The sequence below is a fragment of the Ammospiza nelsoni genome, chromosome 16, assembly GCF_027579445.1.
Source record: "Ammospiza nelsoni isolate bAmmNel1 chromosome 16, bAmmNel1.pri, whole genome shotgun sequence".
Lineage (NCBI taxonomy): Eukaryota > Metazoa > Chordata > Aves > Passeriformes > Passerellidae > Ammospiza > Ammospiza nelsoni.
Window position 1 is genome coordinate 4,691,967 of NC_080648.1, and position 27,247 is coordinate 4,719,213.

Consider the following 27,247-nt stretch of genomic DNA (forward strand, 5'->3'; position numbering starts at 1 on the left):
TTTTCTTTCAAAGTAGACTGACATTAGATTTTGGATTATGCCTTTTATAATAGAACTCTCTAGCATAGGTGATTAATATATGAATTACAATCAGTCTACCAGCACAGATATAGAATTATAATCCTTTCTAATGCCCTGTAAATGTAGTGCTAATGGAGGGAGGGAGGGAGGAGCAGGAATCAATAACTGCATTTCCAGAGCAGAGGCTCTAAGCAGCTGTGTGAGCACAACAAAATGGTTTGGGTTTGGTCACCCTGCCCTGTCCCGGGGTGTCAGACACTGCCATCTCCAAGCAGGGACATTCCTGAGGGAATCCTGCTCAAAAGCCACCCAGGAATCCAGTGGCACCAGGGGTGGGATGGTCACAGGGCAGGTGTGTTCCCTCCTGCGTGGAAACCCCTCTTGGCCAGAGCAAGACTCCAAAGCAAAGGTGATGGAGCCAGGAGGTGACAGGGACAGCAGAGTGAAAACGCTCTGTCCTGGGCAGGCCAACACCTTGCAATGACATCAGCTGCCAACAGAAACAAAAATGTCCTGGAATTGTCCTATTTACCACAGATGGCATCTTCTCAGACAGCTGTTGAGGATGCCATGAATGTGTTGCATAAGTACAGAAAATCACACAGTTTTTGTTACAATTAAACCAAAGACACCAGGGTGACCTTCAGGGAACACTTCTTCAAAAATATATTCCACACTTTTTAAGATTTTTGTTTCTTTGTTAAGCCTCTTTTGAAGAGCCCATCTCAACTCCTGCACCCTAAATCCAGAAATCCAGAATTTACAGCTTTTGATGGTGGAGCTGTTCTGCTGCCTGACAAAAGCCCAGCTGCAAAGTGGACTTGGTGTCCAATCTTCACATCTGAAATTGGCAAATCCCTAAAGAGCTGTTACTGATACAAAGCAGCAGAAATCCCAACATTGCAATGTCTTTCAAGACTGGATGTTATGCCAATGGCTGGATTTCCTTTGTCTTTCCCAGGAGAAGCTGATAATGAGCCCTACACCACCAGCACTCCCCACCTCCAGAAGAAAGGAAACATCAAAGGCAGCCCACAACAAATCCTTATGTGGTCCTGGCTGGGGAGCAAGTGTGCAGACACTGCCTGAAACAGATCTGCAATCAGCTAAGAGAATCCTGGGGAATATTTTAAATAATATTGGGAGCAAACAAACATAAAGATGGAGAAGAGAAAAAAAAAGCAATTTGCAATCACACTTTTTGATGACATGAAATGCAACAAATAAATCAAATGAGCAATAAGACATTGATTGTCATGGTCTTCAGGGGAAAGTCTAACCTCAGTGATTCCCTTTTTTCCCTCTATGACATCAATATACCTCCTATTCTCTCGACAGGGTCATCCGGAATTGTCTTAGGTTGGAAATGGGGGTGTGTGTTCTATTCCTATCTGTCAGAGCTGAGGCAGTTCTCTGCTGTTCATTGGGCAGTTTTCTTTATCTCCCACAGCCAATCCTCCCTCCAGGAGATCTTTTTGTTAAGGGGCCATTAATTATTAATTATCTTCTGTCCATGGCCACTGAGTGTCCCTGCAGGGCTGATCCAATCCCAGCATCCCATGGGGAGATGCTCCGCCCAGGGGAGGAGCCAAGCATTCCTGCCTGGATCCAATCTGAGCCTGGCACAGCACAGCAGCCTTTGCCCCCTGCATGGCCAGAGGAGCAGCTTTCTGCTGCCCTGCATGGCCAGAGGGAGCCCAGGCCCATCTGCAGCAGCTCTGGAGCTGCAGAGGAAAACTCCCCCCTTGTGCAGGATCCCTGCTGCAGCAGAGCCACAGCTGGCACTGCAGGAGGGCTGAGCCCCCATGGGATGGGGCTGGGACACCCCCTGACACACAGGGGGCAGGGACTGCTCTCACTCTTGTAGTTTGTATTACTGCATTGTTTATTTTATTTTTTATTTTCTTCCCTAATAAAGAACTGTTATTCCTGATCCTATATCTTTGCCTGAGAGCTCCTTAATTTCAAAATTACAGCAATTGTGAGGGAAGGGGGTTACATTTTCCATTTCAAGGGACGCTCCTGCCTTCCTTAACAGACACCTGGCTTTTCAAACCAAGACATGAATACAGGGTCGTAAGCTAGAATACTTTCCACAGTTGCAAGCCTTCAGACTTGTCCTTACAAGCTCTTCTGTACCTGTGCCAGCTCAGCTGCTCCAGCTCCATGTGCCAAGGCAGGAGCTGCTAAACTGCTTCAGACAGGTCAACAGCTGAATTCATTCCTCAGAATCCTGAAGTGAGAAAATATTCCCTGCCTTTCTAGATAACCTGTTTCAATATTTAACATAACCTCTTTATAGCTAACATAAATACAAGAAAATAACTTGTTTCAAATCCAGGGACATGAATAGAATAGAAACTGCTAAATATTGAGGGCTTTCACCTACTCCAATAATTCCTGCTGAAACTCCAGATTTCTGTGCATTAAATCCTCATGTTCCAGTTTATGTTCAGTACAGAAGAATGCAGAGTCATGCATTATGCAAGATTCTGTCCCTGTTTGTACTGTAGGCACCATGAATATTGGGAACTCTCCTTCACTCCTACTTCATGGTTTATTTTTGGTCAATCACTTAATGAAATTTCACTCTATTCTTTCCTGTAAAATTATTTCCTCTGGAGCTAACAGCTTTGTTTTATCAGCACAACAGTAAATATTCCATAACAGAAGCCCTCCAGGCAGACCTGGTTTTGTTGTGTTAGGTTTTGCTGCATGCTGTAGGACACGACCACTGAGTGCCACTGATGTGCCCTTATGCACTCTGTGTACAAACCCAGAAAAGAATACAAACCAAGGAGAACCACCCCCCACCCAGCAGGCACAAAACCTCAGCTATCAGCTGATTTTTTTACCTCCAAACTCAAAGATCCCCAAGCCAAAGGCCCATTGTGGCCCTTGCTGCCTGCCCAGTGCAATGACAACCTCAGTGTCAGAGCTCTGGGGTTGGGGAAGGGCTCCTTGCCAAAAGGGGAGGGTGGATCCGAAGGATAACTGTGCTAAGGCAGGAAATATAACAGCCCTTCACTGCTGTGCTGGGCAGGGGTTTGGGATTTTCCTCTCTGTCCAACAGCCTCAGCATTGAACCTCTGGCTTTAAGGCAATGCTGAGCTCTAAACTGAAGGACTGGACCCACTCCTGGTCAGACAGAGCACATCCTTTCCCTAAATGGCCCTGAATGGTAACACCTCTTTCCCTCCTATCTGAATCACATAATAAATGAAAAAAGCAATTTACTTTGCAAACAAGAAAGAGGCCAGGAACCTTTTTTTTTCCTCCATTTAACAAGCTCAACTAGAGTAGCAAAAAATGTCCTCTTTGCATCTCTCTAGATTTAAATCACACTTTCTTAGATGCTCAACTGCTTCACAGCTGACTTGCTTTATTTGCTTTGGTTGTCTACTACTTATTGCCATGCAACCATCCAGCCAAGTGAAAATCTTCAGATCTGTTTCCCTGTGCTTTAAACAGCTTTTCAAATTTTCCTTTTAATTAAGACTTTGCTCCAGCTCTTAATAATCTGATCTGAGAACACCATCCTGCAAACAGTAAAAATACTGCACTTGTTTACAAAGGTGTAAACAAAGCATATTTTTATTTTAAATAACAGTTTGACTAATTTGCATCTCCATTCTCCCCAGCCCACTCTGCTCCTCTTGCAGTGGGCTCAGGGACCTGCCCCAAAACCCACTGAGGGTTGGGATGGGTGGGGCTGCCTGAGATGGGGATGAACAACCCACGTTATCAAGCTGCAGCTCTTAACAAACATCAAAGTTACACTCTTCCAAATTTTCTCTCAAATCAAAATAGAGAAAGCAAGTTTCTTTGTCTCATTCTCATTTTTTCAAATAGGAATGTAAATAAAAATAGAAATACAGCTACATAGTAGCTGTACTGTAAGGTGAACTATTTTATAAAGTATAGGAGTTTTTCATTTACTTTGAGTTAACCACTGCTCAGGTTTGCTTACTGCTAAGATATATTAATACAAAAAATATTCTGTGGGAAATCAAATTTAAATTTATAATTAAGGATATTAGACAATATGCTTTGCACTATTCAGACCTTTTAAAGTCCAATAGCAACTTTTTGAATAAGTATATTTAGGGAACTCTTAGAAGGTTTGCAGACTTTTATTCATAAAAGAAAAGGAAGGTAACACCTTGATTTGTACTTTAAAGTCTCTTATGCAGACTATAAGGGTATCACAATGCTTTACAGGGCACCACTTATTTATTGTAACATTGTTTACCTTACTCAGAGCCTCCAGATATTTGACAAGTCATGTAAAAGAGCATTAATGCATCCCCTTGAACTGCAAGGTGCGGTGTTGAACCACAACATCCCTGGTTGTTTGATAACCCTTTGAGAGGCACAGAATTGCCACAGGAAAGAGCTGAAATAAAGGCTCCAGATCAAACTGCTGCTTTTCACTTTGAAAAAGGCAATGTACACCTTAATAAAGCTTTGACAGATCCAGTCTTTATTGTCTGTGTGATTTTGGTACCCCGCACATGAGGATGTCTTTCTGGCCTTTGTTATCTGCTTTTAAAAATTACTGACACATTATGCAGTAAAATTGATCAAGTGCTACAGAAACAATAGTTTATAAACTGTTTGTTAATAAACTGACAGAACCTAGGACAGATTATATCGTAAATATGTCAAGGGCCTGACAGTTTCTAACAGGGTTATTCACTAAAAAAATATATTTTAAGTTTGTTGGAAGAAATATATTTCATTGTGATTCAAAAATCTTAATTAATATCATACATGTATACATTTGTATAATCACAACTTTTGAAGGTAAAACATTTTTAATGAAATAAAGCAGGGAAAAGCTCTACATTTCCTACTTGGGGCCACCGTAACTGAGTGTGAATCTTTCACCTTTCTTCTCAGTGCTGTCTTTCCAACTCTTCCTGTTTAATCACTCTGTGGCTCCTCTGCAGCTATTTGGGACCAAGGGTTTTGTGTTGAGGACCAAGAGACCAATTCCCAAACAGTTTTTAGCACAAGTGGAATCATTAAAAACAGATTGAAAGCTGTGAGATGAACCATGAAATATAAAGCCCTGAACTTTACATAAAGGGTGAAACAGAATAACTTCACACACCATGATCAGGCAGCACTTAGTGACAAATCCTGAATCTAAAAGTGTATTTACATTTTAATACCAATTTAATGAATGTGAAAACTACAGACATTTTCATTTTTATCTAAAGGAAGCCAAACATGGTAAAATGCATAATGAAACAGTTCAGTTGCACAGAATGATATTGAACAAAGAAAAAACCCAACTAACCCTAATTAATAATGATTGCAGAAAGAACTAATACAAACAAATAGATGAAGATAGACTTGTCAGGGAAGACTAGAAGTCAAAAATAAATTCTAAGTGCTAAATACTCTAGGAATCAGCAAAGTTAAGCTCTTTCTGTCCCACATCCACAGCACTGACACTGTAAGGACTCTGTGTGTTATGTCTGAGATTGACTTGCTGAATTCACTTGGCTAACTAAGAAAAAAAAGAGTTTTCTGCTTGCTATCCTGAGCAGAGTTACAGAAGAAAATACCCTGGTTGGGTGCCTTATCATAAATAATCAATGCCCAGCTCTGATGTCACATGGAAATGGTCCAATCCTGCCCCACCCAAATCCACAGCCCATCTGAAACTGTAAATATCAGTCTGAAACTGATACTGGCACAGCACCAGGAGGGGCTCTGGAGACATGCACATGCTGCTTTGGCTCAGCTAAAAACCCCAAATACTTACTTGGACTTCAAAATTCATGTTCTCCAAAAATTTCTGGTTCATTGTCTCTGCAAATTTGTTGATGGCTCTCAAGAAGACTCTAAAAAACCAAAAAAAGCAGTGATAGAGATAAATGAATGTAACCTCTGGCAGTCCATACCCACTGTGTGTGATACTGGTGGCAGCACATTTGGCACTGAACACAGCAGGTGACAATCTGGACAGTGGCACAGGATTTATGGTGTTACACATGAAAAAAATTACACAATTGTCAAAAAGCTTTCTCCACCTCTGCTGGAAAAGTCAGACAATAGAATTTTGTTTCCTCTGTTGCACTCCTGAGAAAACAGAGCAATCCTTTCAGATCCAGTGTCACCTTGTGCCAGCCCCAGGTGGTTCACAAGGGTGGCATCACCTCCTCTCAGTCTGACACCTGAAACAGCTCCTGTGCTCACATCATTGCTTAGGAGTTGCACTTCACAGATATAAAATCCAACTTCTCAGTGTTCTTATAGGTAGGGAGGGCAGGACAACATCTCTGGCCACCTTCCTCCCCAGATGGATTATAAAACCATTCCAAACAGTGAAAATTCGCATTCAAAATACTGTACAGTTACTCCTTCCAAGAGTAAGAACATGAGCATTACCCCTCCAGCCTGAAAAGCAGCACCTATTTAAGATCTTGATTAATGCAATATGATTAAGTCATGTTTGTAAAGCTAATTTCTGACTTCCCAGCATGGGACATTTGTAAAACAAAAATCAATTGTATCTTTAAATATTTATAAAGTTTATTTTAATAATTCAGTTGTTTTCAAAATTGGAAATTGACTGAAAGTGATCATTTGCCTCTGCTTCATAGGCATTTTTTTAATGCTAATAAGTGGAAATATTTCTATGGAAAACACTGTAAGGGCAAACAAAACAGTGAACACAAGGGAAAACCAATCCTAATTGTTCAAATATAATGATTGGCTGTCAACTAGATACTCCCAGTCAGGAAAAAATCTAATATTACAACAGCCAGGTCCAGAAATCCTCACCATCTCAGTGATTAGCGACATCAGAGAAAGCAATAATTCAATAATTAGGATTATCAGCAAAAGATTAAGAAACCACAGGATATCCATATGTTACTGTCCAAGGAATGCTGTGTCCTTGTGCTGGGTTCTCTGTGGTGTTTTTGGTGTCCCATCTCAAAAGGATAAACAAATAGAAAAAGAAAGAAGAGAGAAGAAAACACGTAAATAATTGTGACACAGAAATGACCCTCAGCCAGGGACAGTGTGACACAGGAGGGAGCTGACAGGACCCATAAAACCCAAAGTAATGTGGAGATGAGAGACTGAAAGTTCACAGGGAAGCACCAGAGAGCCCTGAACACAACCAGGGTGTGCACTCAAAATAAACAAACCCAGGTTCTGTGTTAACTCTGCAGCTCATTGGTACAGGGTGCTGCAAATGCCTGGATTTTACACTGCTCAGAAGTGATCAGACACATCAAAGACTAAACTGAAGGGAACACCATTAAATGCCATTGGTCACCGGGGGCTGGTGGAACACAGCAAATAAGCTCTGCTGTTACACTGCTCCCCTGGCAGCCCTCTATGAGCCACTGGAGAAACAGGGAAAGGAGTTTTAGTCTCATCACAAAAAAAGAGATAAATCAGAAGGTCTAAGTTCAGTTTCTTAATGAGGGAGGTAAAGCAAAAGTTCAGCTTTTGGCAAGCTTACAACAGGGAATCCCATCTAACCACTGAGCAACCACCCACAGGAGCTCCCTGCTTCGTTAGAGCAGTGACTGGATGGAGTGAGATCCCTTGCTGGGGGTGAGGTTCTCCAGGAGGAAAATGTTCTTTGTGAAAACCTACAGGAGAATTTCTTTTCATCTGTGTAGCAGTCCCCTGTATTGCTGATGGGATCAAGGAAATTCAGTAATTATGCATGTTCTCACATCCTGCCAAGTCCTTTTTATTAAGGTGACCAGAGCGACACTGCAGGAGCTGGGACAGAGGGAGGGAGCAGATTTCTGGTGGTGCTGTGTCACCCCCACACACTCAGCTGAGCTTCCTCCCCATGGTCCAGGGTATCCTCTGATCCCATCCTCCAGACTGGCTCAGCTAATCTTGCCAGCTGAATTAAGGGGCTGGTTTGTGACAAGCCAAGTGGCATCAAATCTCCTCCAGTTCCACAAATCTAGTTTTGCTCAGTGCTGCCCTTGCTCTGCTGAACACCTTGTGCTCGCTCACAGGGCTGCCCTGTGCCCCCAGTGCCACCTCCCAAGCTCTGCCACCTTTATGTGACCAACGCCTAAATGGAATTCCTGCGGGGAGCTGTCCAATTGGATTTGGGTTGCCCCCAGATGGAGGAAGGAATGAATCTGACTCCATGTTCTCAGAAGGCTAACTTATTATTTTATGATAATATATTATATTAAAGAATACTAAACTAAACTATACTAAAGTATACAGAAAGGATACTTACAGCAGGCTAACAAGATAATAATGAAAACTTGTGACTCTTTCCAGAGTGCCAACACAGCTTGGCCCTGGTTGGCCAATGAGTCAAAATAATTCACAGCAGAATGAAATGAAACAATCACCTGTGGGCAAACAATCTCCAAACACATTCTAAAGCAGTAAAACACAGGAGAAGCAAATGAGATAATTATTGTTTTCCTTTATCTCTGAGGCCTCTCATCTTCCCAGGAGAAAAATCCTGGGCAAAGGCATTTTTCAGAAAATATGACTGCCACACTGTCCCACACTGCCCACAAGCAAATAAACACATTCTTCCCTAAAGCTCCACTCACAAGGGGACATTTATCTCCTCCAAGCTGCCTGATACTTGACACAAACAGTTTAAGATGCTGCAAATAAGGGGATTCTAGAAGAGTGATTTATTTCAGGCAGCATAAAACCCCACGCAGCTTGGCAGAATCAAGACAGGTTATTCTGTTTCATCATCATCATTATTCTTCTTCTGAACAGGAATTTTAGGTCAAGGCCTTTTCAGTGTTCAGTTTTCTGCATTGCTCTAGACCCTTGGATTTACAAAGTTTATTTCTTGCCAGCTCACATAAGCAAGTTCTTGAGCTCCAGCTGCTCAGGGAGAGCATTTCCCTTCACTCAGAGTTTTTGGCTGGAGCAGTAGGGGGTGTCTTCCATTTCTGAGGCTTTTATAATTCCCAAATTCTGTGCATTTCCACACTGCTCCAACACCATGACAAACCACATCACCTAAATATCCAGTTTAGGCAGCCTCTGGTATAATCTGGTGCTAATAATTTCTCTTGCAATAAAAAAAATCCCACATTTTCAGTACTTTTTAAACAGATATATCATGCAAGATAGAGTAGAAATAATCTTACCTTAAACACACAGGAAATTTATTAGTGGAAATCTATTTCCTAGTATGGACATATTACATTATTTAACATATAACAAAAATTTTTGTGAAGAGCTTTTTTAGGTTTTACTTTTAGCCATATAAAAAACCCTCAAGGACACCTAAGAAATACTGAGGTATTTAATGTCAAGTAGAAATAATGGAAAGTAATAAAAATATTTACAAGTTTCTATACAGAATCATTATATGTAAGCTGTCTTCTGTAAATATCCCTTTCACTCTCACAAATATTTTTATCTAACAGACAGGAAGGACACATTTTCAGGGAGCATGCAATATTTCCAGGCTGTCAAGTTGCAAATATTTTCATTCATTTGTGTTTTGCCTAAAGGGTGGATCTATTCCTGTCACTGGGAGTCACTTAGGCAGAAGGTTTGAATGCTATTCCTGCCTCCTGCCAATGCCTCAATGATTTCCTCAGTCTCCACTTTCACCACAAAGGGGCATTAATTAAGTAGCCACAAGTATGAAAATAATGGTACTTGTAAAATAATGTGAGATTTTGATGAAAAAAAAGAAGAAAATATAATTTCAAACACTAAGTTTTAAAGACATAAATTGAACTGTCACATTTTCAATTAATTTTAATGAAACAATAAATTTTCTACAGTCACAACAGAATTAATTTCTCATCAGTTTAAATACTTGTGATCTAAAACTGCTGAAATTCCTTTACCCACAATAACTTCAATGATATTTCCTGAGTTTATGAGGATTGATGCTTCTAATGTACAGCTCATATATAACTCTTGGGCCTGAAGATTTATGGAAGATCTTCAAAGTCCAAAGTCTCTGGGCTAAATCTGGGAATAAAAATGCAGGGTTTTGGCTTAGGACAGCAACAAAATTGTCATGGTTCAACTGCTCCTGTTTCCTCTCTCACTCTGAATTTCCTGCTGCTTCTGCTTTACTTTATTGTATTGTCAGAGATATTTGTAAAAACTTTTGGCTGGAAAGAGAGCACAAAGAATAGAAACCTGTGCAGCTGTACTCAATTTCACACACACAGATATCTGTTCTAAGCAGGGGAGTACAGTACCTTAAGTAACACAGAGAAATAATTTAAGGTAGAAAATTCTGAAAATTCATGTCACCCTAAGATAAAAATTGGATTTCAAGCTGATTCTCCCTCAAAAGAAAACAGAGGGGTTGAGATGGACCAAGGAAAGAATTCTGTATTCATAAACAAAATATTAATCAAAATAGGATTTCAAGGCTATTCCTCAGAAGATGATGATTTTGTCTAACAGCAAAATAGGTCTGCATGTTGTCCTTGCTTTTGAAGTGTAAATAGGTAATAAACCTAAAATTCAGATCTGCAACTCCAAGTTATTTTTAGCAAGCTAGTTAGAATTGTTACATCAGCTTTTTGCAACATAAAACAAAGAGAGAATTTAATAAAAGAAACAAACAGACAGACCCCCCCCAAAAACCCCAAACAAACAAAACCTTAAATTCACATTGACTGCTCTCAGGTGGCATTGCAAAACCTGGCCTTTTTCTGCACCTTGTTTGAAATAAAGAACATTTCTGGGTCCACAACATCATTTTGGGAAAAGTGCACAAATCAGATCCAGCACAGTAACATTTCCAAAATAATGAAAAGCCCTTGCCTCAGACTCTTCAAGTGAATTCTTTTAAAGCAGTGAGAGGCTCTTCAATGTCTTTTCAGGTTCACATGACTCTAAAATCTGGGAGTTCACTGCCTCAGCTCTGAGCTGAGTAACCCAGATGCTGAGGTGAAGGCTGAATGAATTCACTCAGGAATTTATGAGCATCAGCTCCAGCTCCTGCTTGCTGTGGCTCCTCACTGTGACTGCACTGATAGAATGACAGGTGCAAAAAATGACTCAAGTGCAAACTTCTACTGGATAATCAGACACAGAAAAATAAAGTTTAAAAGAGCCTATTTCCTGTGTTGTGAAAACTTATTCGAAGAAATCATTAAAATGATGGCATTTATGGGATTTTTAAGTCACATCTGAAAGCCAGTGAAGGCATGGATAGTTTTTAAAATTCAGAACTTCTTTCCACAAACCCAAAGTGCTTTTCCTTCAGAGAGTTTGGTCCAAAATCCAAACCAGAAGGAGTTATACTAACTTCGGTGTTTTTTAATCCCCAAAACTGATCATTCAGGATTTTCATCAGTGAATCCTCTACTTGAACAGATGAGGAATACGAGGGAAGTTCTTGCAAACCCTGGAGGATGTACTGACTATTATTTTTAAAGAACTTTCCTGAGTTTGGATAGAAAGTTTGGCCATTATGCCAATTCTGTGAGATGTGGAGCAGGGAATAGCAAAGGCAAAATAATACTCATCCATAATTTATATCAACTTCTTACTATCATCCTCCTAAAATGTTGTGCAGAAGACACCTGATGGGTATTGTAACATAAGGGAAACACCAGGGAAAAGCAGCTGAAGTCAAATTATTCTCTGGGGCTTCGGTCACCGTTTCTCTTCCTTGCTGTGTACAGAACATGCAGAAGAAGGCACGTTACAGAATGAGGAGATTGAAAGTGTGGGTCAGACCCAAACCCCAATGCTGGCCATTGTCAAGGACTGCAACAGTGAATGGCAACTATAAAATAAAGCTGGAAGGTACCAAATACACAGAAGAGAGACCAGACAAGCAATCAGTGTGACAGGAGAGACCGAACCACACAGGTACTACAGGTGAAATAACAAAAATCCCCACAAAGCAACAGCAGAAATTATGTCCTAATAACTTAGTAATCATTGATTTAGAAATGAAGGGTAATGCAGGATGGAAAGAATATTTAAAAACCTTGTGGCTACATGAAACCTAATTATGAAGAGCACAATAATGGCAACACTTGGGAAGAAATCCACTTCCACGGTAACTGGAAAAATATGGCCAGTGGCTCAAAGAAAGAAGAATAATTTCATCATATTTCTCCCTTGTGTCAACTCAGCTTCGCTACAGACTGAAGAATAACTTCTTGAATCATTCATATTGAATTCTAATGCTAGAGCAACTGCCATATTCCTAAATTCTTTTCCAGTGTACACCTAGACTGTAACTAAACAACATGGTCAGAAAGCAACAGCTTCAAAATGGCTGTGCCCCAGCTGCTCCTGTCTCAATGATAATATCGGGGCTTGTCTCAATCATGGTTTTCCTTATTAGCATTATTAGAAAATGTGCATTAAACAGCTATGCCAAGCATCCAGAACACTGCATGCTGTAATGTGTCAGAGTCACTCTGACAGCAGCACAATGAGCTCCCAGAGGAAGGCAGGAATGTGCAGTGGTTTTGTGCCAGAAAAGCCAAGTTTCCATGTGAGGGCCTTCAACAGGCTCTTTGTATGTGACCTTTCCTTCAGCACCTCCCCAAAACATGCTTTAAACATTGGGGAGCTCTCGTTTAGGAGCCAAAATAGATTTTCAAGTCTGCATATTAGGTGCACATTTTATGCCAAACTCCTGGAAATGGGATGTTTTGAATGCTTTAAGGAACTTCATGGCTTGAAAATGAGGTCTACAAGGAGCTGCCAGAATAGGCTTTAAGTAAATCAGCTTGAGAGCTTTCAGTATTTCATTACTTTCACTAATTTTGCTTATATTGTGACTTCCTTCTCACTTCTGGTCTCCTCTGCTTTTCTGTGCACTCCAGACAAGTTTTTGCATAGTAGAAATATTCTGAATTAATGAAAAAATTAACAATCGCATGCTGTCTTTAGTGCTAATCAAGAATGGGAATCAGACACAAAGCTGAAACCCTGTTCTTAAAGATGAAATGCAATGTCTTAACATGGTTGTGTCAGGATGTCACACAGTAATTAACTCCCACAGCCTTCACTTTTGAAAGAAGTTTGAGTTGATATTGCAGAATTATTTCTCAGTTCTTCCACTGATTTTCATTGCATTGAAGCAGCAGACTAGGAATTTTAAAAGAGATGATTATGCAGCAAATACATAATACACCAGCAGGGTTATTTTGTGATGCTTCTGGTAAAAAAAATATGAAAATTAACTCTTCAAAATAATGTTAAATACAAGGAAATTGCATAGATTTTATTTCCTGAAAATTTCTAATTAGATGAATTCTGGTCAAAGTTACTCAGAATGGGGAATACAGAAGGATTGCTCAGTTGCACTTACAACTAATGAAAATTATGAGTATTGAATTTTTAGTCTTTTCTGCAGTGACAAAGAACAGTTTGTGTGGGTAATCTCTTCAATGTCTTTTACTCATTTGCACATATATTCTACAGAGGGCAAAATACTCCTCGTTGTCTTAATCCCCAGATGTTTTAGTAAAATTAAAATACTTGAAAACATTTTATAGCAGGATATATACCACATAGCAAAGAACCTTAGGGGTTTCTATCTGCAAGTGGAAGCTGTATCTAGGAAAGTAACAGTTTATTTCACTGACTTCCTGAGAACATCAAATTACCAAGATACATATAAATAAATAAATATATATATAACAGATATATTATATATTATCATTACAATATATATTTTATATTATAGAATTATTATTATGTAATATAGAGAGATAGAGAGATAGATAGATAGATAGATAGATAGATAGATAGATAGATAGATAGATAGATAGATAGATAATAGATAGATAGGGGGTTTTTTTGTTTGGTTGGCTTTTGGGTTTTTTGCTTTGTTTTGAGTTATTCTCTTCACTGAGGACTTTTCTTTTAGCTCAGAGAGCTCTTAGTCTGGGAGTGTGAGCATCCCAGCAGCTGATATCAGGAAAGATGAGACACTGCAGTGGGAGTGGGAATGGGATATCTCCCTGCACGTTTTCTCTCTGCATTCAGATAAAAGATTAAATAAATGACTGCATTTAAACCCACCAGGCACCCACTCTGTTCCATGACCACCATGGGCAGCTGCCTCCCTTGCTGAGCAGAGGATCTGCTGCAGCCAGCACGTAATGAAGTGTTTCATTCCTGGTAAGCAGATAATTCCAGGACACAGAGAACAACCAGCAACACACAGAGCTGGTGCAGAATGAGCATCTTTGTGCTAGGAGCATGCAGGTGATGGCAAGGCAGGGTGACATTGGCACAGGCAGGTGGCAGTGACTCTGTGCCAGGCTGGGAGCTGCCGGCAGAGCATAGGGGGATCAGCCCCAGCAGGAAGGGGAATTCTCCATGGGAGCAAAGCACAGCCCACAGGGAAAGCAAAACTGCTGCCTCTGCTCTCACCCGCTGCCCCAGGACTGTTTAATGCCATTTCCCTGATTACAGACATTGACTTTTGTAGAGACTGAGAAAGACAGTAAGGAAACAGAAGAAGCTGGATTTAATGGTGTCATGGTTTGACAAAAATCTCTGTTCTCGAGAACCCTTGGCCCCAGGGGGTGAATTTGCGGTGGGCAGGTGTCTTAAAAGTGAGAAACGTTTTTGGAACTGGGCAAAGCATCCTTAAAAGGGGAACCCCAGAAGACCAGCCCTGGTCCATGTGCAGTGGTGAGAGCACTGGCACGGAAGGAAGATGTCACGATGGCAGATGTACTCTGGGTGGTGCCACGTATGACAGGGAAGCACAACAGGTCTCAGCTGTGTTTCCTGGGGAAGCCTATGGCACAAGAGGGACTCCTCTCCCCTTGATGAACTGAGAATTGATCATCTGAAGGTTGGTGATGGACTAAGAGTCAATTATCTGAGGGGTGGTGACTGGATTGAGAATCTAAGGTTCTATTTCATGTGGTGGTGGAAACTGGGGGGAGGAGGAGTGTTTCTGGAAGATTTTCATTCTGAGTTCTAGGTGTTCTTTTTTTCATATTGTAAGTTAATAAAGTTCTTTCCTTTATTCCTAAATTGGAGCCTGCTTTACTCTATTTCTGATCCCATCTCACAGCAATCACTAGGGAGAATATATTTTCATGGGGGCACTGGCATTGTGCCAGCATCAAACCATGACAAATAGACTTAGGAGATACAAATTTGAGAACACTGAGGCATTATGTACCAAATACCTCAGCATGGGAGACAACAACAAAAAAAATTCCCTCTGAAAGGATCTTTATATTAACAGGTAAACTGCATTTCAACAAGGACATTTTTAGTCTCATAACAAAGCCAAACTGTCCAAGGACACATCCTATGACTGTACACAATTAAATCAATGACTAAACAGTGACATTTGTTTGCACATGTTATAATAGCCTTTGCACATGTTGTTTACCCTTTTCTGTAACTGTGCATAAAAGAATATTTTTGTTAGACATTTATACTTGTTGCTTAAAATATGTTTTCATACATTGAAATTACAAAGTTCTGCAATATGCCATAAGCCTGTGTATAAATGTATTCTGCTCCCCTGAAAATTCAAGCCCTTATAAAAACAACAGCATTTCTATAAGAAAATGTTTAAATCAGTCAAAAGTTGCAGAGGAAAACAAGATCAAAGAAAAGACTTACTTGTATGCAGCAGATCTGCCTTCTAAATTCTGCCTTATTTGCACAAAATAAACCATAACACTGTCATCCAACCTTAGATACATAAATGAGTCAGCTTCCAGGGTAAAACTAACCTAAACTATTAATTTGGGGGTTGATATGAGTTGTTTGTTTGTTTGTTTTTTAAATATATAAGTTTTATTCCCACCAACAGATAAATGGAAGGCTGAGAAGCAGCTCAAATATTTTAATTAATTTGAGATTTTTTCTCCCTTTCAGCTTGAGTTCACTGAATCCCAGACTGGTTTGGGTTGGAGGGGTGTTAAAGCTCATTTCATTCCACCCCATGCCATGGCAGGGCCACCTTTCCTTGGGGCAGGCTGCTCCAAGCCCTGCCCAACCTGGCCTTGAACACTTATTCCAAGGTTGTGTCTAGGACCATGCACACATAAGTGGAAAACAAGTTTTTCAGGAGCCACAGAGCCATTCTCTGATCATATATGAATAGAAAAAGACAAAAAAACCAAAAACCAACAAAACCCAGGCCTGGAATCCCTACTGTCCTCTCTTGAGCAGAAGTCCCAGCAGTCACTCTCTGGGCACCAAGGAGGAATTTCTTCTGCCTCCCTTTGCTGCCTGGCCAGGAGCAGATACCTGAGAGAGCCCAGCCCTGGCAGGCTGAGGATGCTCAGTGCCTGGGGCTGCAGGTGACACTGATGTGGAGGCACAGGGAGCTTTGCCTGAATTAATAACAGAGCTCCGAGGGTGGGCTCCATGAGAGCCACGTCTGGAGGCTGTTCCAAAGCAGTTCATCAGCAAGAAAGCAGCTATTTTTAGTATGTATAATGAAAGAAAATTGACAACAATTCCAGCTCTTTTGCCAAATACCTGCAGTGCTAAACCTTTCAGGTTAGACTTAAAAAGCACTGGGGAAGACTTGACTCTGACAGATGTCTGAAAACACTCAGATACACAGGTAATGAAAACATATTTTAGAAAAAGCCAAACTACTGGTGTTAGAAAATGCTCTTCAATGTTATCTTGCAGGACTTTTTTCAGAGAGTAGGATCTGACCTTGAAATATGCTGGTGAAACCCTGTTCCCATTTATTTTTAAGTACCTTAAAATAATGTGGGCAAGGCTCAAAAATCAACCCAAATGGACATGCAAACAATCAAAGTGCTCACTAAGCCACTGCAGACCTGACACCAACCAAACTGATCCTAGGCACTAATTATGATAAGATCAAATTCTTTCAGACTCCCTGTGAGGAATTACAATTTCAAAGCCCAGAGGACAAGGGAAGGGATGTGAACACTTTCCCTGTAGTTGCTAACCCTGCTCACTGTTCCTTTTACTCAGCGAATCTCACTCCCCATGCACTTCATGTTGACAATAATGTACATGAATTTCCTGGGAGAAATTATATCTCTCTAAATTAAAATTATGAACAGCTGGAAGATAAACAGACTATATGGTATTGCCTAAACCAGCCAAGCATTTCCCCACAAATGCCATGTACTTAGGAATTACTGCTTTTAATAAGTTAATAGCCAATATCTAAGTGTCATGAGTGGAATAAAGTGCACATACAAGCAGTAATAACTAATAAGAAGAACACAGTAAGCAACTTTAATTAGAACAAAAGTTAATTAAATCCACCATGGAGGATCACAAAAACAACTCAGATATTATATCCTCATGACCTCAATGATGATGTTACTGTTTCCCAAAGTGTTCTGCCCTACCTAGCATGCCATAAAAAAAGAGTTCTTTCCATCTTGCTCTTAGTGGAAGGGGGGAAAACAGGAAAAAGAAAAGGTATTCAATTATTTCATTATTTCTTTCCCCCCTTTGCATTCTCTGTTGCTTATTGAATACTGCCTGTCACACACAGCCTCTGCCTCCCTCAGAAGTGCTTTGGGCTGAGCATGCTTGGGAAGCAAAGAGCACTTTGTTTATCAGAGTGATTTAAAGTAATTTGAGTTAAATCATTCCATCCTGACACAGACAAAGCTCTATCAGCAAGTTTAGTCAGTTGAGTTTCTACTCCAATTCTTTCAACTCCCCCACCAGAATTTCCCATGGATGAGAATGTGCTCATTCTCCCCTCCTTTGGACCCTGTAAGAAGCCATTCTCTCATTGTGCACCCCCATCTATGCAAGACACCAAACTTTTAGCTGAAATCTCCCTGATATCATTCAGGCACTGCCTGTTTTTACTTCCAGATTGTAGGAATTGGATATCAGCATATCCAGATATCAGCAAAGAGGATCAGACCTGCAGTGCTGGTGATGCTCTTCCCTCTGCTCTGCTCTCTGTAAATGTACAGATTTCACATCTCTGTGCTGCAGTCCCTCCTACAGCAAAACTCCTCCAATTCCCACTTTCCTTGCAAGCCACAAAACACACAGGATCATGCAGGGGAGCTGCCAGGCTGTGCTGCACTCCCTGAGGGCACAAGTGCCACCAGCTGCACCTGTCACTGCCCAGGTGACACCACAGATGTGCCCCACAGCCCTCACCAGGCTCTTTGCAAGTGCAGAAATGGGAGACTTGAGGCTAAAACATCTCCTCAGGGAGTAAAAAAGGCTGCATGGAGCCTCCTGTTCTTAACAGAGCAATAGAGAATGCAAAGCTTGCACTCTGTTGGTATTTTTGTGTTTGGTTTGTTGGCATTTTAATTGTCTTTCCTTCTCTTGGTGTTATTACAGGAGACCTAAACCTGATCCCCTGTGACTCTCTCTCAGCTACTCCTCTGGTTTGTGGTAAACAATGTTAACAAGACAAATCTAGAAAACTACATTAGTCTTCAATTTATTTTGTAGAACATCCATTCCCTCATAAAAACCACCTCAAAACCCAAAAAAAGAAAAAAACAAAACCAAAATTCTATAAAGACTGATAAAAATCCCCCTCTCAGTTGTTGATATAACATAAAATTAAGACATAAAGTAAGATCAATAACTCATTTCCTTATGCGTTCCAGAGAACAGCAACACAATCAAGGAGTATAAACAGTGCCAAGCCATTTTAAGTAAGCAATATGTTTACAAGAGAACTATTAAATAGCTTCTAAACAGTATTTTTTTAATGCTGACTTATTTCTTCACACAGGATAAAGCTTAGAGCAACAAAGCCTGCCTGGAACTACTTGTCCATAGAGTTCAGAGTAATTAGGAGGCACATGAACACAAATACAGTCCCTCAAAGCAATTTTTCCTGTCAAGACCTGACACAATGCAGATACCACCAGGTGAAGCCCCAAGCCCCAAAGACATTCTTTGACCAAGGACAGACACTTCCCACCCTCACAGAATAAAATAATCTTATACTTGTGGATAATGCAGATGTCAACAGCATTTTCTAGATAAGAAAACCAGTTTTACATATTAAATGTTTGATGTGCTGACGTGGGCCAGAGGATTTTAGGCAGTTTAGTACTAAACTGGCTTCTTTTAGAGCAACTCTTGCTACATCAAAACTAATTGCAATCACAGCAGCAACCACATAAGAATGTCCACGGAGTTAGAGTTTACCTGAGAGGCCAAAGACTGGCTCAGACAAAAATAAACTAAAACAACTCCTGTTTATAGCCTGTTTATTATACAGGATATAATGTACAAAATATTACCTGAATTTACACATCCACCAGCACATCTGTACTTGCTTACCTCAGACGAGGGGTCAGGGATCCCTCTGCATGGTCATTAATGCCCACGAGTGACAAAGAGAGTTTTGGACACCTGACTAGAACCATCTGGAACATAATCTTCACTTTTGAATCACAGAATGCAAAAAAAGCCCCAATCAAGTTTTCATTTAACATAATTCCATTCAAATCCTAGATTAAATGTAACCAATATCAAAATATGATATCACAAAACTGTAAATTTTTTTGACAAATCTTTTCCTCAAGACTGAGCACTCACAGGAGATGATCAACTTTATTGAGTATCCTCAGTACTCTCTTCCTATATAGGTGAAAGAATTGTGTAACTGTGACATTCAGTGAACAGCATCTGTGGTCTAAGTTCATTCAAACCTTTACAATTTTGACACTCAACTCTTAGACCTGTCCCTCTGCAACTTCTAGAAAACTCAGTGTTACCACCATCTCTACAAAACTAAAATAAAGATAGTACAGGTGACTGCCAACAGAAGTCTTGCTTAAAAACTGTATTCACTTCATAACACAATCCAGCATCTAAACTCAAAGTGTTTCTTTGAAAACAAGAAGCCAGAATAAGTTCAGCAGTAAAGGTAACATCCAAATAGATAAAAAAGTAAGTAATTTTCCCTTTCCATTTTAAGTGTACAGGCAATTTTCCCTTTGCATTTTAAGTGGACAGGCAATTTTCCCTTTCAATTTTAAGTGGACTTAAAGCACAGGCAACAAACTATTTAATGGATTGTTTCAGATGACCTTGGCATTTCTCAGACCGGAATGATAAAGTAATCCTAGACTGCACTGAAAATGTTTTGTAGGGTGTGAAGGGAGTCAGTGTCCAGCAGCACAGAGAGCAGGAGCTCTGTGCCCCTCCCTCCTTACCTGTTCTGCACCATGCTCATGGCCATCCAGTCCGAGGGGTACACGTTCTTCCCAATGAGATCTTTGAACATTATGAATGTTTCCATCAAGAAGTCCTGGAACAACAAAGTGCAGTCAGGCAGGGGCTGTGGAACACACCCTTGGAAGTGTTTCTGTGGGATTAAGGAGCCAAGATGGAGAGTTCCACTTTGCTCTCAGTGAAGTAAAGAGAAGAACTCCTGGTGATATCTCAGTAAATCTGAGATTGGAGCCAAAGTCCTGTAGAACAGCAGTCTCAGATTCCAAATGGAAGCTAAAAGCCATTACATTAAAGTCATCACACAGGGTTCTTCAGAAAACAGAAGGCATAAATGAACGTGAAGAAAAAGTTGTAGTACTTCTGAGTAAAATTTGATATTTTTTATGAATTAGTCTCACTATGCATAAGAACGAATCGGCTTGAAAAATACGGGATTTTTTCATTTTTTACTCCATTTAGTCCGTATTTAAAATTTCAGTTATGGCACCAATCTGACTTTAAGGAAGGAAGGAAAGTGATCAGTTCTTGACAAATGCAGATATTGCCTCCATGGACTAACAGTAGATATAATGCAAAGCTGTGCCACTACCCTGACTTACCTGACAGCTACAGCAGCCATGTGAAAGGACACACATAAGACTATGGAAACCCTCTGGTACCATTAAATGATTGCAGAAAAAATTGCAACAAAAGGATGCACTGCAAGAATAGGGCATTTATTGCATTTAACTTACAATGTTATTTGCACCAGGAATAGACTCAATTGTGAAAATGGAAATGGATCACTGGGTGTGAAGTGTGGAGGGAATGTTCAACTAGTTGAGGGTAAGTTTTGTTGTTGTTTTGTTGTGAGTTTATTCTTTTCATTTTCCCCTTTCTCAAAAGAGTACAGCACAAAGATTACTTATTCTGGATCATTACATCACCACCTCAGTGATAGGTGACAAATTTCTCAAGAGAGAAATTTGTTTCCTTCCAAATTTCTGATTACAGTGTTGTCCAGTGCCACCATTAGAAGAGGGAGGCAGTGCAATAACACTGAGGCAAAAAATGCACAGCAACAGAACTAATTCTAGGAAAAGTCAGACAAGAAACTCCAAAAAAATATACTGATTTTTCACAGAAAATCAAATACTATAACTATCAACTCTGTGAACACACAGTACTCACCACTAGTTCTGAATTTGTCTGGAAAGTTTCAATGTACACTGAATAATGCTGGTCGCTCATCTGGTTTAGGATCGCTGTCATGCACGCCACAAAATGACTCTGAAAGAAACCAGGCAGAATCAACACATGTGGATTACTGAAGATATTGGATTGTACTCTTTCTAAAGTTGCAGCATGTGAAACGCCTGAAAAATCCCTTTATGTATGTAAAAATAAATAATATTCAAGCTTTTGCCAGCCCAGATGAAAGAAACAAACTAAGAACTCCAAAAGGATTATTCAGAAGCTGCCTTGGCAAGGGACAGGCTCTTGTGAGAAAGCTGCATCATTAATGAGACACCACATGGAAACACACATTGTGACAAGGAGAGTTCTTCTATAAAATACAACTCACTATCACCTTAAGACTCGTAAAAGGCATGGGATGTCCACTAGGATTCTTCTAGGAATTCATGGGAAGAAAATACGTTAGAATCAAAAATTTCTCATAATTCTATTGTTCACAGGAAGAAATAGTGCAAGAAATGCCATTTTCACATTCTGCAGGTGTTTAAACAGCTATTAGAGAAGTCTCAAACCTCTATAGAGCATTATGACCTTGACATCTCAAAACTTCTTTCAAACCTCCTCAAAAAGAAGAATTTAGTCTTTCTCAATTCCTAAAGTCAAGATGCTGAAAGATACAGTGAAAACTCAGGGCTGGAAATCAAGTTACTGAAAGTCACAAAGACATTTCTTTCCCAAGCAACAATAGTGAGTTTAATAATTTGCACTTTTCCTTTAAGACTGTGATGATTCCTCCTTATTGATTCCTTTTAATTTGTTCAAGTTTTAATTCTTGGCTTGAAACCAAGCCTGCTTTCAATATTTTGATTTCATTTTAAAAACAAAATTGATTCTGTTAGGAATTCATGGGAAGAAAATATGTTAGCATCAAAAATTTCTAATAATTCTATTATTCACAGGAAGGATTCTTCTATTAGGAATTGATGGGAAGAAAATACGTTAGAATCAAAAATTTCTCATAATTCTATTGTTCACAGGAAGAAATAGTGCAAGAAATGCCATTTTCACATTCTGCAGGTGTTTAAACAGCTATTAGAGAAGTCTCAAACCTCTATAGAACATTATGACCTTGACATCTCAAAACTTCTTTCAAACCTCCTCAAAAAGAAGAATTTAGTCTTTCTCAATTCCTAAAGTCAAGATGCTGAAAGATACAGTGAAAACTCAGGGCTGGAAATCAAGTTACTGAAAGTCACAAAGACATTTCTTGCCCAAGCAACAATAGTGAGTTTAATAATTTGCACTTTTCCTTTAAGACTGTGATGATTCCTCCTTATTGATTCCTTTTAATTTGTTCAAGTTTTAATTCTTGGCTTGAAACCAAGCCTGCTTTCAATGCTTTGATTTCATTCTAACCAGAGAATTGCTGAGCAGGCAGAATAATTTCCTAGATGTCCCCGAGTCCTTTCACTGCGCCGGCCGGGGCTGCCCAGCGCTGGTGCCGCCCGGTGCCGCTCGGGCTCGCTGTGTCCCCACATCAGAGGGGCACCCAACCATTTTGTCCCCATTCCAGGGCAGGAGCAGTCCCTGCTCAGCTCTGCCTGTCACCACTAGAGGTCTTGTGCTTCCCTCCACGAGCTGCTCTCCGCTCCGAGCTGCTGGGCTTTATTTATTTATTCCTACGCGAGCAGACCCAGCGCACCTCTTGCATACAAAGAGTGAAATTACAACCTAAAGGACCTATCGTACCTTCTTTTGGAGTAACCTTAGTGCTAGTGAGAGCCTCGGCTACTTTTTAAGGCTAAGAAGACTCATTTTCTGCAGGTAAACCAAAAGCTTTCAGGTAAGAAATCGTGTGTTCTCGGGTACTGATGCTCTTCTAAAAGAAATGCTGGATTTCCTGCAGTAGTACTTCACTTTTACAGTTCTGGAGCAGAAAAATCTTTGCTGTGGTGTTAAATGCATAGCTGAAAGGAATAATGAATTGCAAAGGATTTGGTACTGAAATTGTGTGGGGGTTTTCTTCTCATGTCTTGATTTTGAAAAAAGATTAGCAGCAGAAGTTAGAGAATTGACACGAAAAGCAGCTCGTATTTTTAGTAGTTACACATTCACCACTGAATGTGACTCAAGTTAAATAATCACTGCTTGAAATAAGCAGCATTTCTTCACAAGCATTGCATAGATGTATTATGATGCTTAACGGCAAAAAAGACTTTAAGAAGGTTATTTCTTTTGTTAAAACCAACTTCAAAAAAATGTGTCTAGCTATGTCTGTGATTGTGGTACAGCACAAATGCCTTAGTGACTGGGTATGGGGATTTTAAATTTAACAGATGATGTGCCTTGAAAAGAGCCATAAGGAAAGATCACATCTTGCTAGCCAGGACCTCGCATCAAACCTGTCAAATTCACATCAGTTGGACTGAATGATAATAAAAAAAGGTGTCAGTAAAGACGGTTTGCTGCAAAAACTTCCTCCATCCTTTCCATGTAACTGTAAAGCAGGGAAATACAAATACTGTTTGATCTTTAATCATTTTCTAGCCAGCAATCTCAACTATCAGAAATCATCTGCTAGCATCTTTATAGGTTTAAAGCTTTCCCCTCCCTCCTAATCCCCAAATGGCAGCGATGAATATTCACTTCTCAGAGACAGCCTCAGGTCTCGGAGGTGCCCCTGCACCCCCAGCACTGCCACTCTCCCTGGCAGGACTGAAGGCTAACTCAGGGCTCTCCACAGCTCTGATCAAAGCTGCAAACACCGCTCTGCATTCGCTGAAATTCTCCTCTGGGGTTCAAGTGCCTCTTACTGGAGTGTGCAAAGAGCATGAACTGCGTGTGAACAGCAAGTTCTGCACAAAACCAGCTCTTGTGCCTGGCCACAGCCTGTGTGTTCACAGGATGGGCAGAAGAAATTCAGAATCACACAAGAATCTATTAATAAACTGATTTCATTAGGTCAAATGTTGTTCATAGGGATTGCATAGTTAGACAGAATAGGTTAGAATAGAATTGGGTAGAAAAGGTTGTGGCACACAAGGTGAAGTTCAGGTAGAATCCTAGCAAATCATTTTAGTTGTGCTCAAGCTTGTTAGGATTTAGCCAGTGAATTACAGCAGAAAAATTGATTAGAACTAGGTCAAATATATAAAAAATAAATGTATCAAAGCAAACACTTTGATGCTGAGACAATATGAACAGAAAAAACCCCAAAAACAACTCTGCATCACTGTAAAGAGCTCTAATGAAATATTTCCCAACTTTAATACATTAATTTCCTTATGAACACAAAAGAATCCAAAACAAAAACAACACTGAATTCTATTTTTAAACTTATACAATTTCTTGTCGGACTTAAAAAAAACGTGTAAAGAAATAGGGCAATTGATAGTATGAATGCTGCACTGCTGTAAGGAGTAGGAACATGAGTAAATAAGTGTCAGATAAAAATGAAACAGAGGAGAAAATGTCCAGGAAACATTCAAATTCTCTGTCCACTTAACCCCCCCCCATAATTAGTACCATATATAAATGAAATGAAGTGCTGGCTTTAGTATAAACACTGCAAAGTAGTGGGTAAGGTGAAAGAGATGCTGTTTTACTTGAGTATACACAAAGTACACCAAAAGGAATTGCAGACTTATTCTGTAAAACAAACAGAGCTTCCTAAGGTCAAGCAGGAAGAGGTGGAATCTCTTGCACTGCTGAAAAAGTGCAGATTAACTGTGGATGCAACATGTACAGGAAAAGAAACAGCTGAGGAACATCAGGATCATATGAGTAAGATGACAAACTTCAACACCTAGCAACTAAGCCCAGCACACTTTATAATAGCAGATGGTGACAGGTTGCCGTAGTAACTTCAAATAGAGCAGCAGCACAAGGATGAGGCAAAAGCACTGGGAAAACAACAGAAATAACATGGAATGAAGCTACATTTTGATCTAATCTAGTAGAGGGATTTCAGTGGCTGCAGGGTAGGCAATCCTCATGCAGATGCACTTCTGGAAGGACTCAGGGGAATATTTATTTAATGTAGGCACTTAAGTAACATTTACCCTCATTAATAGAGCACTTTACCAACACAGAGCCTGAGTGTAAACACAAAACCACATGGACAGGCTCATTTTGCTCAGCCCCAAAAGCAGGGGGAGGTAAGGGGGCTCTGCAGCATCCTCACAACCTGTGACCCCACACTAATGATGGTTCATGTTTGATTAACACATGGCTTTCTGTATGGGGCAAAGAAACTGATTCAAACAACCCAGCATTGGTGTGGTGTTTGCAGCAATCATAGATTAGATTTAATTCTGAACTCCCTTTTAGGATAAGCCAGAACTATCAAACTTCGTTGCATGTTAGAAACAGTAATTGTAAAAATAATGCACAAAGAGAGTGACCAAGAATTGCATTGGGCCAAAGAGTTCTGTTTTCTGTTTTGGTTTTGTTTTTTTTTTTTTTTTTGTTTTTTTTTTTTTTTTTGTTGTTTTTTTTGTTTTTTTTTTTTTTTTTTTTTTTTTTTTGTTTTTTTTTTTGTTTTTTTTTTTTTGTTTTTTTTTTTTTTGTTGAGAAATAGGTACAAATACCTTTCTGGAGGAAAAGTGAGAAATATGTCACTTTGAATGTAATCAAAGAAAAACTAACCAATCACCTATTTTAATCTAGTGTTAAAAATCATCAATATTTATGTTGTACCACAAGTCTTTTATTGAGAATATCTCCAAAAATACTGCCTTCAAAGGAGAATCATTGAGTCATCACAGCTGTTCCTTGTTATGAGCTAAAGAGCAACATGGAAACAAGTATGGAAGATGCTCAGTGATGCCACAAAGAACCACAGTAGCTTGAAGCCTCAGTTCCTCAGAAAACCCCATTAAACTTTGGGAACTGTGGCATATGTAGAGGTTGAGACAAACATCTTGATCATATTATGCAAATACTAAACAATACCAGTCTGAAAGGAAAAATAAGCAGAATTTCAAGTGAATTGCTAATGCAGTAGTTCTGTTTCTCTCCAGAAATAGATGTCCCCGCCAATGCATGTGCAGTCCTAAAATGTAGTGTTTGGAGCTGGAAAGGCACAAATACATAAACATTAGGACAGGCTGCTATGCAACAACCCTGAGTATCCATCACGTGTGAAATGGGGAATAGCTCCCAATCCATGCAGACTTGGAGCCTGCCAATGAGCACATGGTGCTAATAATTCACTTACAGTAACATTCATCTACTCTTGGTGGGTCTGAGATTTTAATTTTCCAGTTTTACTTTCATTGGTTCTGTCTCCTTGTGTTTTATAGCTGACTGAACAGCATCCTGCTTCAGCATCTCACTGACAGCCTTGGATTTCTGACTGAAAACATGCTGGGCTCTTTTAGCTTGTCCTACTATTTCCTTTACAGTCACAAGATTTAGCTAAAAGAATGCACAGCTATAAAAGCAGCAGACTACCAGGAAGAATAATACTGAAAATTTTGTAGCACAATAAGAGAGTAACTATAGCTGCTCTGTGTGATTTTAAGATTTGTTGCAAGTTAGACAAGCACAACAATTTCAGTATTATTTCATTCAAGACTTTTCCATACATAGATAAAAGCAATAAATAGATAAAATAATGGTTCATGGCAGGAAATAAAAGTAGCTTGATTTTCATGGAGTATGTCCTTTGCCATCCTTGGGGTTTTTTACAGGTTTGTTTGTTTTTTTTTTTACCTTGTAATGATTTTCCAGCAATATTCCAAAAAAGAAAACTTCATTCTCTGCAATGTTTTTTCTACTGCTGGGTTTTGTTGTTTGGCTGGTATTGTGTCATAAATCCACTCCAGAATTTCTGCTACTGTCTCTGGTTGATATGAACACTCCCCTGTAATTGATTTAACTTCTGCTGAAATCTGTGTTCAAACACAGTTGTGTAATT

At 39.8% G+C, this 27,247-nt stretch overlaps 2 protein-coding genes across 2 annotated transcripts in view; one reads left to right on the forward strand and one right to left on the reverse strand.

Annotated features, from left to right (window-relative positions):
- Nucleotides 1–27,247, reverse strand: part of DOCK2 (dedicator of cytokinesis 2) — a 160,284-nt gene that overhangs the window by 39,623 nt on the left and 93,414 nt on the right. Inside the window, exons 28-30 of the mRNA XM_059483513.1 lie at nucleotides 21,322–21,420; nucleotides 20,133–20,227; nucleotides 5,798–5,876 (exon numbers count right to left, since the gene is read on the reverse strand). Of these exons, the coding sequence (XP_059339496.1) occupies nucleotides 5,798–5,876; nucleotides 20,133–20,227; nucleotides 21,322–21,420 (273 nt within the window). The remainder of the gene's footprint in view (nucleotides 1–5,797; nucleotides 5,877–20,132; nucleotides 20,228–21,321; nucleotides 21,421–27,247) is intronic.
- The window catches only part of INSYN2B (inhibitory synaptic factor family member 2B), a 30,005-nt gene continuing 25,772 nt past the window's right edge, over nucleotides 23,015–27,247 (forward strand). Inside the window, exon 1 of the mRNA XM_059483514.1 lies at nucleotides 23,015–23,170. The gene's annotated coding sequence lies outside the window, so the exon portion shown is untranslated. The remainder of the gene's footprint in view (nucleotides 23,171–27,247) is intronic.